Source organism: Lutra lutra, chromosome 7 (assembly GCF_902655055.1).
Source record: "Lutra lutra chromosome 7, mLutLut1.2, whole genome shotgun sequence".
Lineage (NCBI taxonomy): Eukaryota > Metazoa > Chordata > Mammalia > Carnivora > Mustelidae > Lutra > Lutra lutra.
The window spans coordinates 105,552,805-105,569,941 of NC_062284.1; the positions used below are offsets into that span (position 1 = coordinate 105,552,805).

General features: G+C 41.7%; 1 protein-coding gene across 2 annotated transcripts in view; it reads right to left on the bottom strand.

Annotated features, from left to right (window-relative positions):
• Positions 1–17,137, bottom strand: part of ARMH4 (armadillo like helical domain containing 4) — a 115,975-nt gene that overhangs the window by 64,759 nt on the left and 34,079 nt on the right. For both annotated transcript variants that reach the window (XM_047738088.1, XM_047738089.1), the window contains exon 5: positions 11,506–11,763. In XM_047738088.1, the coding sequence (XP_047594044.1) occupies positions 11,506–11,763 (258 nt within the window). The remainder of the gene's footprint in view (positions 1–11,505; positions 11,764–17,137) is intronic.

Here is a 17,137-nt window from a genome sequence, read left to right on the forward strand (position 1 = left end):
GGAGGTCCTGGGCAGGGGGAGGGGTGCCACCCAAGCTCAAAGGAAGAGTGCAAAGTGAGGATGAGGAGGATGGTGACCAGGGAGAAAGAGGAAGAAAAGGCTGCAAGATTCCTCTGAAAACAAACTTCCCAGCGTCGTAGTTTTTCCCTTGGTTTGCCCCAGCCCACTTTTATTAGTGGCTTAAGCCAAAGAGTTGTCTCTGTGGGTTCAGTGGCTCAGGCCTGAACAGTAAAGCCTACGTGGCAACAACTCTTCACCTTACCTCTCTGTGCATGGCCTCCCTGACCCATCTGCTTCCCACATGGCAGGGCTCGGAAGCCCAAGGTCTTGGTCCCACAGGATGTGCGATACTTTCTCAGGCTTGTGATAAACAAACCCAGGTAGTCATTCACCTGCTGCCTCTGGCTGATTTCATATCAGACCTTATGCGGTTGGAAGTCACCAACATTACTTTGAGCATTTACCCCCAAGGATTCATCAAATCCATCCCGTTCCAAACAGTTGCTGTCCTCTTTCAAAAGGAGCAGCTAAAAATCAAATCCCATTATTTCAGAAATATTTCAGCCCTGCAGGAAAACTTAGAGATGGAAGCTGTAAATCAAAATTCCCTCAGAGGTGCGCACTCCTTCACTTTCAATTCCTTCCCTGGGTCTTGAAAATCTGTATGTTTCTGAAGTTTATTTTAAAGATGCTCCACATGAATTGAAACTGGGACCCCTTGTTGACCATATATCTATATTTTGTGCCAGGTTCTGTGAAAGAATCCTTTGTCCAACAGAAAAGCAGAACAGTTCTGAGTTAGAAAAGCAGAACCCTGTGGTTATTAATTCTCAAATGCTGAAATGAAAAGAACAAGTTCACCGGCTGACTTCAGCCACCCCTAATCACTAAGCTTGGCTTTGAGGCTTTCACGTCCTTCTTTTATGGTCTCAGCTGGAGACAGGCGAAAACCACCGAACTGCTCTATTTTCTGAAATGCAAAAGTCAAGTGCATTCCTTGGTGATCAAATAATGTCTGAGACTTCAAATATTCTAGATTCTTAGTACAGCACACCAATAACATGTGATTAAGTAATTCACCTTAATTTAACATCATCTAACTTCAAATCAAGAGATAAGGACACTGTTTCCACTACTTTCTCAATTTTGTTTTAACATAATTGGAAGATTTTAACACCACCTTTGTTTACTTCCCTCTATATTTTTCAAAAAGGACGATTTATACTTAATTTCTTCTTGAAAATTTCCCCAGTTCTCTCAGTATTTCTTCTTATTTAATTCTCAGAAGAGGGGCGCCTGGGTGGCTCAGTGGGTTAGGCCGCTGCCTTCAGCTCAGGTCATGATCCCAGAGTCCTGGGATCGAGCCCCGCATCGGGCTCTCTGCTCAACGGGGAGCCTGCTTCCTCCTCTCTCTCTGCCTGCCTCTCTGCCTGCTTGTGATCTCTCTGTCAAATAAATAAATAAAATCTTTTAAAATAATAATAATAATAATAATAATTCTCAGAAGAGCCTACTGGATTATTTCACCATAATTTCCCAACTGAGCCTACAAGTGCATTCTGATTCTGAAGGAATTAGCTCACAGCATTCTCCTCAGATGTAATGTGCCTTATTAATGTTTTTATTAACTATAGCTGATGAAGAGATTATTTTCTGGCTTAGTTCCAAGACTCCTTCTCTAGCTCTCCAAAGGAAAAGTGACTGCTGAATTTTCACCTAAGAAATCCATTCCTAATGAAAAAAAGGTGTTTTTCCTCCTAATTCTAATTCAATGGAATTTAATTATGAAAATACAGATAAGGGCTTCAGCTTCTATAAAGCATTAAGTCTATTATCTTATACAGATCACTGTGTAAATAAAGATGAATAATTTGGAGTCAAGATATTTGACTGTAGGTTTCCAGAAGGATCTCTGTAATCAATCATCCAAATTTATTTTTAGTGAAACTTTGACACAAGAACCCAGTATCTAGGAACTCCTACAGGGCATTAAAGACATGAAAAGAGATTTTTTTTTTTTTTTCAAAGCAAGACCCTAGAGCTTTTAAAATACTGTTGTTATTATTATTATAATCTTCCTGCACCCAGAAGTGAGATATAAAAAGACAACTGGATTCTCTGCCTGGGGGAAGCTCTGATTCAGTAGCAAGGAGAATCAGGTTCAATAAATTTCTCACTTCCACCTAGCTGATACTATGGCTGTTTATATTCTTTGGTAGAAGCTACAAAGGCCTTATCTCCATTATGCCTCCTAATTCACTATTTGGAAATTTTTTGAATGATAGATCACTGTGGGAATGCAATCATCTGATTCCATGTGATTCAGATGCTGAGACAATGAAGATAAATGGCCCAATATTTCCAAGGTCTGATCAGTTCCACAGTGTAGAATCACTCAAAGTTCATTCTGGGGGGGAAAAAAAAGTCTAAAATGTTAGACTACTCACCAAAGAAAGAAATGGTAGTTATGCAATAGGATGGAGGTGTCAGCTAACGTTACATTGGTAATCAATTTTGCGATATATAAGTACATCAAATCAACACACTGTGTACCTAAAACTTACACAATGCTATATGTCAATGATACCTCAATAAAGCTGGAAAAAGAAAATAAAATGACAGATTATGTTCCAGAAAACCTGGCTTTCAAAATGCTATGTATGGTTTCTGACCCAAAGGCATGCTATAATTAGTGCATTACTAAAGGCTTTGGAGATGTAAAAACTACTTTGGGGTAAGAAGAGAGAACCAGAGAAAGTTAATTTCAGATGAAGTTCCACCTGCCATATGATCTTTAAGCTTAATAACAGTTATAGGCAGCACAGGAAGCCCTCAGTACCTGATCAGTTACCACTTCTGTCCACGAATCGAGTTAATGCTTTTTCTGTTAATCGAGATGAATTACATTTAAAAACCTCACCCTGGCCCCATATTGCAACTCAGGATAGTTACATAAGGGACTACTGTTTAACTGGCAGAGCACAATAAAGCATACCCATCCCTCCTCCCAGTGGTGATAGAACGTTTCAGGACCAGAACGGTTACCAGCCGGAAGAGAACCCCCTTTTAAGCAATCCACAGTACTCAATGCTGAGTGCTAGGTGTTGTGAGGCTCCCCAAAAATAAGCAAAATGAGATAGTGCGCTGAATGGAAATTGAGCAATCCTGATGATAACTGCAGGGCAACTTTCACAAAGGCGGGCTCAGAGTGAGTGAGGGGTTCCAGGAAAGGCTTCAGCAAGAGCTGCGCATGGACAGGTGCAGGTCTGCGGAAACGTATGCGCTGGTGACGGTGGCAACTGTCTGATGAAAGCAGAGGTCTGGACCCAGAGAAGCCAAGAAAAGTACAATGGGAAAGGAGACCCAGGCAGATCGTGCAGGTCCTGGACTATACCAGTGATATATGGAAGAGACAAAAAATGCTTCCTACCCCTGAACTGTTGAATCTCCAAGTGACTTGATCTAAATGTCTGATTCCTTGTTTTAACAGTTAATCCCTTCTTCCCTTTTGCTGGGTTGCATTTCTGCTTTGCACCACTAATCCCTTGAATTTCAAAAATAGCTTTGGCTTCCTGAGGCCAGCTTGAGAGGTTGGCAGTTCTTTTAGATCATGCAGAACCTACTACTAGAGAGACACAGCTGGTGTGAAGATTTTTATTTTAACAACCAATACTGATTTCCCCTCCTCAACACAGAAATACCCCCAGAGAGGCTTTATGCCTGAGGGAGTTAGCCACTCTGAACATAGAGAGCTGTGGCTACATCTGGGCTGTAGAGACACTCTTTACTAACTCTATTTTGTGGGTTTCCCTCACTCATTTTCTCAAAAGAAAACTTAGGAGGAGAAGGGAACACACAGCATCCCACAGCTAACATGGGCAAAGTGAATGATGAGTGTGTGCGTGCGTGCATGTTAATGACCTGAGTTCTGTCAATGACTCTTGGAATTAATGAATTCCTGGAGCCTCAGTTCAGCCTGAGATTGTTGGTACAAAAGTCCTACAGACAGCTCTGAAAAGTCGTTAGGTATCAGTCTTAAAAAACATTTAGCACAATCCACAAAATTTTACATGCCATCAATCTTTTCCTCTTCCCAAACAGCTTAACGTTTCTTGTGTTAAAGGAACACAGAAGTTTGCAGCCAATACACATAACTGCCCATCAGAAGTGTCACAGACGTCAAGAAGAAAGGCAGGAACAAGGTACATTAAATGGTTTTTAGGCCAGCACCTGACTTTCTGCAAGCTTGGCCAGCTCCCCTTTTGACTTCCGGTTCATACGAATTTCTGTTCTGTGGTCCTCAGGAGACATTTGTGAGCACAGCTGGAGATGGTCAGCGGGAAGGAAGTCTATTCGTTTTTATGAATTTAACCTATTTATAACCTACCTCGTGCTAAAAAGAGGATTTAAGGCTTCTGACAAAAATACCTACAATACAACAGGATAAAAATAAGTAAATGGAAAATTCAGGAAATAAGTGCCTTTCAAGCCTACGGAAATCCTGAGTTTGCTGAATCCTTTACCACAGGCATACGGACAAATTTGTCTCCCCTGGAATCTCCAGCTAGTACTAACCTGTAGGTAATCCAACAGCTCAAATGGAAAGATCTCTGAAGAAATAATATCTTGGCCTTGGAAGGTGTCCTCCTCTGCAGACCTCATTTCTCTTATGGGCTCATCCTCGTGAGGCAGAGAAAGGCAGGGATCACAATCTCTATTTTAAACTCTGACATCCGGGTGCCTTGACTTGACTATGTGAAAAAGGAGGTCTGCACCTAAATCTTCTGCTCCTCCTGACTAGAAAAAATAATTCGGTGCTTTCCAAAGAAAGGGCGAATGGCATTACCTTCAAATCCAGAAACCCTGGGTACCAGCTCGGGACAGAAAGAAATCCCGGGGCACCTGGGTGGCTCAGTGGGTTAAGCCTTTGCCTTCGGCTCAGGTCATGATCCCAAGGTCCTGGGATGGAGCCCCACATCAGGCTCCCTGCTCAGCGGGGAGCCTGCTTCCCCCTCTCTCTCTGCCTGCCTCTCTGCCTACTTATGACTTCAGTCTGTCAAATAAATAAATAAAATCTTAAAAAAAAAAAAAAAAAGGAAAGAAAGAAATCCCAGGCAACTGGGAGATGCCCACCTAGGACACATACACCAGAAGATGCTCAGTCTCTCCAGGCACAGGAGTCTGGGGACAAACCTCCCCCGTCCAGATTCAGGAATCTATAATGTGACCATTGGCTTTCTGGGGAAACTAGAGCATAGATATTGACTTTGAGTTTGACCTCTATGTGACTGGATAAAGCTGGAGGACAGTTTTCTTAAGACACACGAACACAATATACAAAAGATCACTAAAAACCATGTAAATCTCTACTAATGAGGATTCTATTCATAGACTATAGAAACACTTCTTAAAATCCTCTTCTCCACTCCACTGCAGAAACAGAAGCTGCCTTGCTCCAAGGGAACAATATAGGACAGCTGTCCTCTTGGGTAAGACCCAGGCTTCAGTATATTCTGTCGCTCTCTAGGTAACTCCAATGGGCAGCCAAGATTAAGAACCACGGGTCTGGAGATGTTAGCCAATGTGCCACTCACTTTGTTCTGGTTATGCTGGATTACAGTTCTACTCCTCCCTCTCCTCCATACACATATTTACTTACATTAGCCCGGGAAGCTTCCTGAGCAACCTTTCAATCCTCAGCTTACTATGTTAGACATCAAAATACACTGACATTTGTTGCAGTGCAGAGTTGTTTGAAATGTCACACTTCCCACTATCTTTTATGGAGCACTTTCTCCTTGTTGCCACAGCCCATGTTGGACTATATTTAAGTGTTCAGTCTCAGCTACATGTAACGAGTCTTCAAAGAATAAGAAAAAGGAACACAAGGGGAAGACGGAGAAGAGCTGACATGTTTTAGGGTTAAAGGTGTGACTTTCCCATAGTCAAGTGCTTAGTTCTTATAGGGTCCAACCCCTATGCTCTTTGCCTACAGTTCATTCTACCTTCCTACCAACTCAAAACACATTTGTCTTGTGTTCCTCTCTCTTTTTTCTTAACATTATCCAAAGTCATGAGCTAAGAAGCCTGGTAAATTAATAACAATAATAATAAATAAATGATAATATCTTAATGAGTTATCCTGCCCAGATAGCAGATCTGCATTTTTTTGAGGGCCTTCTCAAGGCCCTCAATCTCAATCCAAAGGAAGGCTCTACTATTGAAAAGTAGGCATCATGTTAAGGCAGAAAGGGTGATATAAATTAGGGGACCAGGCAAAGCCCCCTTGAGGTCACACCTCACAGAGGGCTGCCACTCAAATCAACCTCTGCTTGTAAGTGATGATTCAGTTCCTCACTGTGGAATTGCTCAACCACTGACCTCACTTCTACGGGACCACTCGGCCCCGCAGTTATTTATCTCTTCATGTGTTAGCCAGTCAGCATTTCCACAGCATAGGGCACACACGTAGTAGTAGGGGCTCACTCAATGTCTGATGAAAAGATAGAGACACAGAGCTCTTCACTTTTCTGCTTTCCACACACATCCCTAGTCTGTTAACTGAATACTTCTCATGTTTTTTAAAGACCTCCAGAGAAAAAATATTCTATTCCTAAATCCAAAGCCCATTCTAATGTTAGATGTAGGCTTTGAAAAAAAGTGAAGATAACTGTAATAATTCTGTACTTAACCACATGATGGCTTTTGGAAGTGCTGTCCATCCAGAACATCAACCGAATGGAAAAGTGGTCAAATGGTCTATGGAGGAAGGAAATGGAACAGCGCCTCCCTTGGGCTCTCATCCAGAACTCATAAACCCAAAACATATTGAAAATAAGGTTATTAATTTAACAGGATTGACCACGGAATTCTTAGAGGATAGAAGAGACATGGATAGTATCAGCTACAAGGAAGTGATCAGAAACACACAGGAATCACGGGTGATCTCCTGGTAGTTGATGCCCACCCCCACTGATCCCACCAGCCATGTGATCACAGTCCCTTGCAATAACTGTTTAGAAATCAGCATGTAGCCTAATCCCAGCCAATTAGAGGCAGGAAGAATTCTACTGGGGGATTCTAGGAAAGGCTCTCTCTTAAAAAAGAAACACAGTGAAAAGACAGCCTCCTTTCTCTGGACAATGTCTTCCCCGGGTGTGACACCTGAAGCAGCTGCCACCATGGCAACCATAAGGAGGCCAGTCCTGGGGCAAAGTCACACACCAAGGGAGACAGTGTAGCAAGATGGGAAAGCTTGGGTCACTGATGACTGCATAGCTACTGAGTTAACTGACCCAAGAGCTCTGTCTCTGGAATTCTTGTTTTCAAAGAAAATAGATTATTTTATTCTTTAAACCAATTTAAGTTGAGGTTCCTGCTACCTACAGCTAGAGGCATCCTGACAGAGATAGAATACAAAAAGGGAAAGAATCCCCAGGTATTAATTACATTGGAAATGCTTCGGCATTAAAATGGATATGTTGACTCAACTTTGATCATATTGATTTTGTACATTAAAAAGCATAGTTGTGTGATTTATTGTAGTACATAACAGGATTAAAAGCGGAGTGAGTCATCACGTCTGCTCTCTAGATGGGTCCTTGCCAATAAACTTGAAAATGAACTTGTTAGATAAGAAATTGACTTTGCTTATTGGAATAAACAACTTCCTATACGCACCTAGATTTACCAATCAGTCAATCCACCTCAGCCATAACAGGGGACTTTTGCTGCTAATTCTCTCTATCCCGATGACAGACAGTTCATTCCACTCACACCTCTCAACAGCAAGATCAAGAAGCTGAGCTCTCTCCCTCCAAAGTTTAAGAGGCAATGTGTATGTGATGAGCAGAAAACAGGTTCAGAGAATCTGGGGCCATGAATCTACTGCTTTGCTTGGAAAGTCATCTAAGTTGTCTGCTCATGTTACTTCACAGGAAATGAAACCTATAATCTATTCAAAGAGTTTGTGTAATTTAGCCAATCCCAGCTACCCACTTCAATCTGTTCATTTTTAAAGGTTTATATGGGTTTTAGCATTTGCTTTGGAATGTCATTCATATTATAAAATAGGATGTGATAATCTATAAATAAACCAACTGAAAACAAGCATGAAGAAGGTCAATTAGAGTGGTATTATATTAAATAGAATTACTTTTTAAAAGGTCTCAATTTTTGCACTTTTAATAATTCATGAAGAACTACACTTAGGGCGCCTGGGTGGCTCAGTGGGTTGAGCATCTGACTCTTGATTTCGGCTCAGGTCATGATCTCGGGGTCCTGGGATTGTGCCCTACTTTGGGCTCTGCGCTCTGCAGGGAGTCTACTTGAGGATCCTCTCTCTCTCTCTCCCTCTTCCCCTCCACCCCCCACTCTCTCTCACTCTCTCTCTCTAAAATAAAAGCTAAAGCTTTGGAAAAGGAAAACTACCCTTAAGTTTACACTGGTCACACTCTGACTATAGCTGTCATGCAGCTCTGCTTCCTTCAATGATGCTTCCCATGAAATACTTAATGAAATCTGTATTAGTTTTCTATTTCTGCTGTAACAATTTACCACAAACTCAGTGGCTCAAAACAACACAAACTTATCACCTTACAGTTCTGCATGTGGAAAGTCTGAAATGGGTCTTGAGGGGCTAAAATCAAGGTGTCAGCAGGGTTGCATTCTAGAGGTTCAAGGTTCAAGGGGAAAAAGCCATTTCCTTGCCCTTTTTAAGCTTTTGGAGGCTACTGGCATTCCATGGCTCATGGCCACATCACTCTGACCTTTGCCTCTCTCATTGCATCTCTTTCTCTGACTCTGACTCTCCTACTTCCCTCTTATAAGGACACTTGTGATTATATTGGGCCCACCCAGACCATCCAGAATAACCGTCTCAAGATCCTTAACTTAATCACCTCGCTAAAGTCCTTTCTGCCAGGCAAGGTAACACATTCACAAGTTTCTGAGATTAGGACACAGACATCTTTGGGGAGCCACTATTCTACCTACCACAAAATCCATCACAAATAGGAGAGGTTTTCCCTGTTTCAACTGACCTGAGAGTATTAAGAAAACTGTATCAATTAATGTTGATTCATTATTAATGTTGCATGTAATAACTTTATGAGTGACTAGGATATACTTCTATCACTCCAAGAAAATGGTGAAGAGCAAATAAAATTCTAGTCCCAGATACTACTCAAACACAGTCTTCCCACAGTGGGAAGGAGAAAAAAAAAAAAAACCCCAGCTTGGAAGATTTATTCCTTGTTTTGGTTCCCAGGAAACTCAGTGCTAAAACATGTTGATAAGAAGAATTTATCAAAAAAGGAAGTGACAGTAAAAAGTAAAGGACAGGGGCGCCTGGGTGGCTCAGTGGGTTAAGCCTCTGCCTTCAGCTCAGGTCATGATCCCAGGGTCCTGGGATCGAGCCCCGCGTCAGGCTTTCTGCTCAGCAGGGAGCCTGCCTCCATGTCTCTCTCTGCCTGCCTCTCTGCCTACTTGTGATCTCTGTCTGTCAAATAAATAAATAAAATCTTTAAAAAAAAAAAAAGTAAGGGACATCTGGGGAAATAGTAAATTATTATATTAAGAGAAACTCTGGGGGCACCTGGGTGGCTCAGTGGGTTGAGCCTCTGCCTTGGGCTCAGGTCATGGTCCCAGGGTCCTGGGATCAAGCCCTGTGTCGGGCTCTCTGCTCGGCAGGGAGCGTGCTTCCCCCCACTCTCTGCCTGCCTCTCTGCCTGCTTGTGATCTCTCTGTGTCAAATAAATAAGAGAAACTCTGATATATTAAAAAACCTCAGGACTTATGGGAATCACTTTTAAAAGCCTAACAAATCACTAAATGAGTAGCTCTAACTTAAGAATATTTAGCTGTGCATGGGGGCTAGAATCGGGAGGCAGGACAGTAGGACAATAGGGCCCCTTCCACATCTCTGCTTCACACTCTTATAAGCTACCTTATTAGAAAACTCAACCTCCCTGCTTGGAAACCTTTGAAGTGGGTTCTGCTCTAATCAAAGAAAGGCACCACTCTTGCTTTTCTCTCTGTCCCCAGGGCCACACAAAGTGCCAAGAACAGAGTAGTAGCTCAGTTAGGTTTGTTGGATGAATTAATTAACCAAAGCAAAAGGACAGTTCATCAAAGAAAAGCATTCCTCCTTAGACCGTAAACCTTTAAAAGTTTTACCAAGTCCAGTTTCAGCTGAGGTGCAGGGATGGCTCAATTGGTGAAGTGTCTACCTTCAGCTCAGGTCATGATCTTGAGGTCCTGGGATCAAGCCCTGCACGGGGCTCCCTCCTCAACGGGGAACCTGTTTCTCCCTCTCTCTCTGCCCCTTTCCACCCCCATCCTCATATGCACGCACATGTGCTCTCCTCTCTCTGAGATAGGTAGATACGTAGATAGATAGACAGATAGAGTCTTTAAAAAAGGGGAGCGAGCTTATTTTTAAACTACACAATCATGCAATAACCTGACACAGCGATTTTCCAGCTCTGCCCTCATATTAATGCTCTTACCCCTTCTCACCATAGATCTAAAAGAGAGTTTTCATGAGAGGGAAGAATGATCTTAAAGAAATCATAGGCACTAGGATTCAAAATTGGACATTTCAACCAAAGAACCACAATACACAAGTATGATATTCCAGAGCAAAGTTCCAAACATACATCCAAATTTTCCAAGAAATCACCAAACACTGGTTATATGACTTTTAAAGCTAACCTCTGCTGCACTGAAGGTTATAAATAGGGCTAGTTATTAAAGACCAAGAGAATTTCGGAGAGGGCGTTTCTGGGAAGAAGAGTCAGGCCTCAAGGACTCAACCAGGGCTTTATAGCATTTCTCCAGAAAAAGCCAAGAGGAGACAGATGGGGAGCCTCCCTGCCAATCGGGGAGAGAAGGTCCAAGGTGAAGTCTGCCTACATCCACGGAGCCTCTCCAGGATAATTCAAGCCATGCCCAAGACAGAGCAAGCACGTGGGTGTCTGGACACAGACTGCCAAACTGAGCCTGTCCCTGACAAGCAATGCAGCCTTAAGAGGAAACAGAAAAGTGACAAGACTGCCGAGCACTCGCTCAGAAGTGGGGGAAGAATTTCTCCTAGGGAGCAAATTGCACAGTGACAGAAGGTAACACCATATATTTGTTTTCTGACTTAAGACCATTCACGCTGCTTGTTCAGCACACTGGTTACTCATGTCTGCTCCCCATTTGGAAGTCCTCCCAAAACCTATAGTTGTCTTCCAGCTGGGAAGGAAAGATGGAATTCCTTCCAAAAACGAGGTAACTGTGCTCTCAGTGGGCAGCTGGAGACTGTTTGGAGCCTGGCTATTTAAGAGCACTGACTATAAACATATAAGAAAAAACTGGTAACTTTTTCTGAAATGAACCATCCATAAACATCACCAGAAAATCCACTTTGCTCCATAATCGAGGCCAAGAAAGAAAGCTGCTACCTTAGAAAAATAAGAGGAGGTGAGGGAGGAGGAAGAAAGAAACACGCATGACTCTTACCCAGGCCCTGATTCTGCTGTTCCCACTCGATGGCATCTGGCACCTGGTCAGTGGCTCCATCCAAAGGGCCCAGGTTTCCCTGCTCGAAGCCAGGTTCTTGAGATGTGATGCCAGGGAGAGTAAACCCAGGCAGCTCAGCGTCACCATCCAAGCTATCATCCAGGGACTCTGTGTCTTTATCATCTTCATCTTCCTCCTCATCTTCCTCTTCTTCATCTTCCTCCTCTTCCTCCTCTTCATCCTCATCTTCTTCTCCCTCTAGGAAAAAAGAAATCAACAAACATGAAGGAATACAGTAAGTACCTACATATGAGTCTTTTGAAATGACCCAAACACTACAAAATAATTCTGCTTGACCTTTTAAAACAAATTTTATAGCCAAAGTTGGGCGACATGGGCCTTGCAAGACTAGGTGCTCACCATACACCTGTATTTCAAATTTTCAAAATCACAGTTATGTCAGATCATTAGTACACGGCATGTTTATTTGGAGTCAAAGTTCAGGTAATACAAATTTTTATTAGTCAAATTTATATTTACAAAGGTGGAAATCATCCCTTCCCTGTTTTCTGAAGATCATTAAAATTGGATCCACTAGGGGCACCTGGGTGGCTCAGTGGGTTAAGCCGCTGCCTTCAGCTCAGGTCATGATCTCAGGGTCCTGGTCCCGCATCGGGCTCTCTGCTCAGCAGGGAGACTGCTTCCCTCTCTCTCTCTCTCTCTCTGCCTGCCTTTCTGTCTACTTGTGATCGCTCTCTGTCAAATAAATAAATAAAATATTTAAAAAAAAATGGATCCACTAGGTTAATATCCAAAATATATAAAGAAGTTATACAACTCAACACCAGAAGAACGAATAATCCACTTAAAAAATGGGCAGAAGACCTGAATAGACAGTTTTCCAAAGAAAATTCACAGATGGCCAACAAACACATAAAAGATGCCTCAACATCACTAATCATCAAAGAAATACAAATCAAAACCACAATGAGATATCCCCTTGCCCCTGTCAGAATGGCTAGAAACAAAAAGACAAGAAAAACAATTGTTGGGGAAGATGTAGAGAAAAAGGAACTCTCGTGCACTGTTGGTGGCAACGCAAAATGGTACAGCCACTGTGGAAGACGTTATGGGGATTCCTCAAAAAATTAAAAACAGAAATCCCGGGACACCTGGGTGGCTCAGTTGGTGGATGACGCATCGGGCTCCCAGCTCCACGGGGAGTCTGCTTCTCTCTCTGACCTTCTCCTTACTCATGCTCTCTCTCACTGTCTCTCTCTCAAATAAATAAATAAAATCTTAAAAAAAAAATAGAAATCCATATGATCTGGTAATTCCACCCAAAGAAAATGAAAATATTAATTCAAAAAGATATGTGCACCCCTATGTTTATTGTGGCATTATTTACAATAGCTAAAATATGGAAGCAATTAAAGTAACCATGGACAGATGAATGGATTAAAAAAAAGTGGTGTATACAAATAGCAAGGAATGTTACTCAACCATAAAAGAAGCGAGATCTTGCCATTGGCAGCAACATGAATGATCTTGAGGGTATTATGTTAAACGAAATAAGTCAGAGAAAAACGGGTATCATATGATTTCACTTATACGTGGGATCTAAAAACCAAAACAAATGAATAAACAAACAAAAAGCAGAAACAGACCCATAGATACAGACAACAAACTGATGGTTGCCAGAGGGAAGAACAGATGGGAGATGGGCAAAATGGGTGAAAGGGAATGGGAGATACAGGCTTCCAGTTATGGAAATAAGTCACAGAGATAAAAGGTACAGCAGAGGGAAGAGAGTCAATGGTATTAGAACAGCATTGTATGGTGACAGATGGTAGCTACACTTGTGACGAACATAGCCTAACATATAGGACTGGTCATATCACTATATTATACAGCTGAAACCAATGTAACAGTGTCTGTCAACAAGCCGAAGGCAGCGGCTTAACCCACTGAGCCACCCAGGCACCCCTCTTTTTCATTCTTATATATCCTCTAACTTTGTACAACTTAATACCTCTTAATACCTCTCATTCCAAATATTTGGAATATTTGGAAAATATTCCAAAAATGCAATAACTACTTATCAAGCACCCGGTTCCAGGCATTAGGAATAAAGCAGCACTATCTCTGCCTTCATGGAGTTAATAGGCCACTCAAGGAGACATGTACACACACAGATCTAGGATACAATATGACACTCTGACTAAAACTGGAAGAAAGATGGAGAATGGGAGACTCTGCTTTTCTGGATGCAGAGATCCAGATAAAGGGCAGCTTCTCTGGTAAAGTTTGAACAGAGATTATACTAAAATAATGAATTCTCTTGTTTAAGTTAGGTCAGTATCTACAGGAGGAACATTCTCAGCAGCAGGGAACAGAAGAACAGCAAAAACAAAAACCTTAAGGCAGTTGTGTGCTGTGTTCAAAGAATGGCAAAGACTGACCTGGGAGCAAGAAGGGACAGGAAATGAGGTGGGAGGGGTAGGCAGGGGTCAGATTTAACGTATATTTATTTATAAGGAATTACAGGCTGCAGCGTGAAAAAATGGGCTAAATCGGAGCAAGACACAAAGCAAAGAGACCCACTGGGAGGCTATTTTGCAAGCCAGGGAATAAGATGATGGTGTTTTGGACACGGATATAGTTCTGGAAGCAGGAAGAGATGGTCATATCTGGGATGTAATATGAAGGTAATTTGCAGGCAGAGCCCTACTGATAAGCATGATGTGGGATGTGGAAGGAATACAGCACTTTATTAAAGACGGAAACTAAAGGGCAAAGAGCAAAATCAAGAATTTTATTTGAGACACATTAATCATGTGATTGCTATGCCTATGATTTCGAAGTGGAAATGTTGGAAGCCCAGGGAAGATCAAAGCTAGACATAAAAATCTAAGACTCACCAATTTAGAAATAATATTTACAGCCTTGGGGCACCTAGGTGGCTCAGTGGGTTAAAACCTCTGCCTTCGGCTCAGGTCATGATCCCAGGGTCCTGGGATCAAGCCCTGCATCGGGCTCGCTGCTCCGCAGGGAGCCTGTTTCCCCACCCCCTCTCTGCCTGCCTCTCTGCCTACTTGTGTTCTCTGTCTGTCAAACAAATAAATAAAATCTTTAAAAATAATAATAATAATAATAATATTTACAGCCTTGAGACTGGCTGAGATCACCAAAAGAATGAGTGTGGGTAGTAGGAAAAGTTGTCCAGTCTAAGCCCCAGACAATCGAACATTTAGAAGTTGGCCAGCAGAGGGAGATCCAACAAAGGAGACCGAAAAGTGACCACTGAGGTAGGTGAAAAACCAAGCCGAGTATGGTGTGGACAAAGTCAAAGGAATAAAATACTTCTGGGGGCCTAAGTAAGAAAACTGAGACTGTCCCTCCAGTGTTGACATTACCTCTAGCTTTGGCACTTTGGAAATGAATAGTGACTTCACCCAAGTTGTTCATGGAAAGGTAGGGATAAGAGTCAAAATGGAGTAGTTGAAAAGAATATTAGAAAAAAGGAAGTAGATACAGCAAATATTTAAAAAAAAAAAAAACTTACAAAACTTTTTGAAAAAAAGAACAGGGACAACAAGAGCCAAACCATGAAAAAAAGCCCAGCTGCCCATCAGCAGATGAATGCATAAAAAAGATGTGGTATGTATGTATGTATATATATATATATATATTATATATATATTATATAATATATATATTATATATATATATTATATATATTATATTATTATATATATATATTATATATATTATAATATATATATATATTACACAGCCATCAAAAGTGAAATGTTGCTATTTGCAACAACATGAATGGAACTAGAGGGTATTAAGCTAAGCAAAATAAGTCAATCAGAGAAAGACAATTATCATATGATTTCACTCATATGTGAAATTTAAGAAATAAAACAGAGGATCATAGAAGAGAGGAAAAAAATGAAACAAAGAAGAAGCAGAGAGGAAGACAAACCATAAGAGACTCCTAGTCACAGGAAATAAACTTGAGAGTGTTGGAGGGGAGGTGGGTGGGGGATGGGGTAACTGGGTGGTGGACATTAAGGAGGGCATGTGATGTAATGAGCACTGGGTATTATATAAGACTGACGAATGACAGACCTGTACCTGTGAAATCCATAATACATTAAATGTTAACTAACAGGATTAAAATTTTTAAAAATGTTTAAAAGGGGGGGGCAGGGACAGACGAGGGTAGCTGGAAGGAGTGTAGGATCCAGGATACCTTCTCAAAATAGGAGATACTAGAATTTGCTTGGAATTTGATGGGTAAGACCTAGTAGAGAAAGGGAAATTGATGACTCAGGAGAGAGGGGAGAGGGCTGCTGGAGGAATGTCTGGAGATGGGGTTTGGCAGAGCACTTGCACATGTGGACTCAAGCCATGCAAATGTACTGTGGCTATGTGATTTTGGACAAGTTATGGTGCCATAGCTTCCTCCTCAGTAAAACCGGGGTGATTCATACCTCACAGAGCTGCTATAGGATTACATCAGTTAGTATATAAGGTACTTAGGACTAAGCCTGGGTCATCATGGCCAGTATATGAGGTTGGTTTCTTTGCTATTACTGGGAAGGGATGGGATCCAGGGCACAGGCTGGCTCAGACCCATCCTCCATTGCAGTGGGCACAGGGGCGGGCAGGAGGATTGATTTCATGGTGGGAATGTGTGAAAGTTGTTTTCATATTTCTTTTCTCAGTCAATAAGAAACTAAGAAGGAAAAGTGAAATGTTGGTGGTTTGAGGCGAGAGGAGAAAGTGTGAAATAGTCATCTCAGAGAATGGGCAAGTGAATTCCCCAGGAAGATGTGGGAGGACTGGCAGGCAGCCTTGTGGGCCCACTTGAGATGGGACATCATGCATTTAAAGTGAGACATGTTAAGGGGGTTGTGTTTTTCTCCAGCCACATTCAGCTGCTTGGGTGCAGGAATGGGTAGAGGGTTAGAGGACACAGAGAGACTGAACCAGCAACAAATTTTGCTAGAAGGTTCAGTGGTGGAGGGGTGGGGAAGGGAGGTGTTTGGCTGTGTGTGAACAAAGTGATTAAAGATGGACCAGGCAAAGGCTACAAACTCCCAACAGTAACACAAGTTAAATCCTGGGGGTCTAATGTACAGTATGGTGACTATAATTAATAATACTGTATTATATACTTGAAAGTTATTGTGAGAGTAGATCTTAAATATTACCAACACCAAAAAAAATAGTATTTATCTGAGGGGATAGAAATGTTAACTAACCATACTGGGGTAACCATTTTGCAATTTATAAGTGTATCAAATCATCACATCATGAACCTTAAACTTAGATATGTTATATGTCAACAATATCCCAATAAGGTAAAGTAAAACAATATCTCAACAAATCTCAAGGGAAATAAAGATGGACCAGGGACTCTGATTAAAGAGAACCTGAGAAAGAAGTTGACAGAGAAAAAGTATGGGGTCACTGGAATTTGGAGAAAACTATCAGGGATCATCACAACTATCTGATGACTTTGCTGACCTTCCTCCCATAGACAAAAAATTGGCCACAGGCTAAAAAAGAACATTTCTTTATTTTTAAAGCATTATAAAATCCCTTTTAGCTGCCTTTT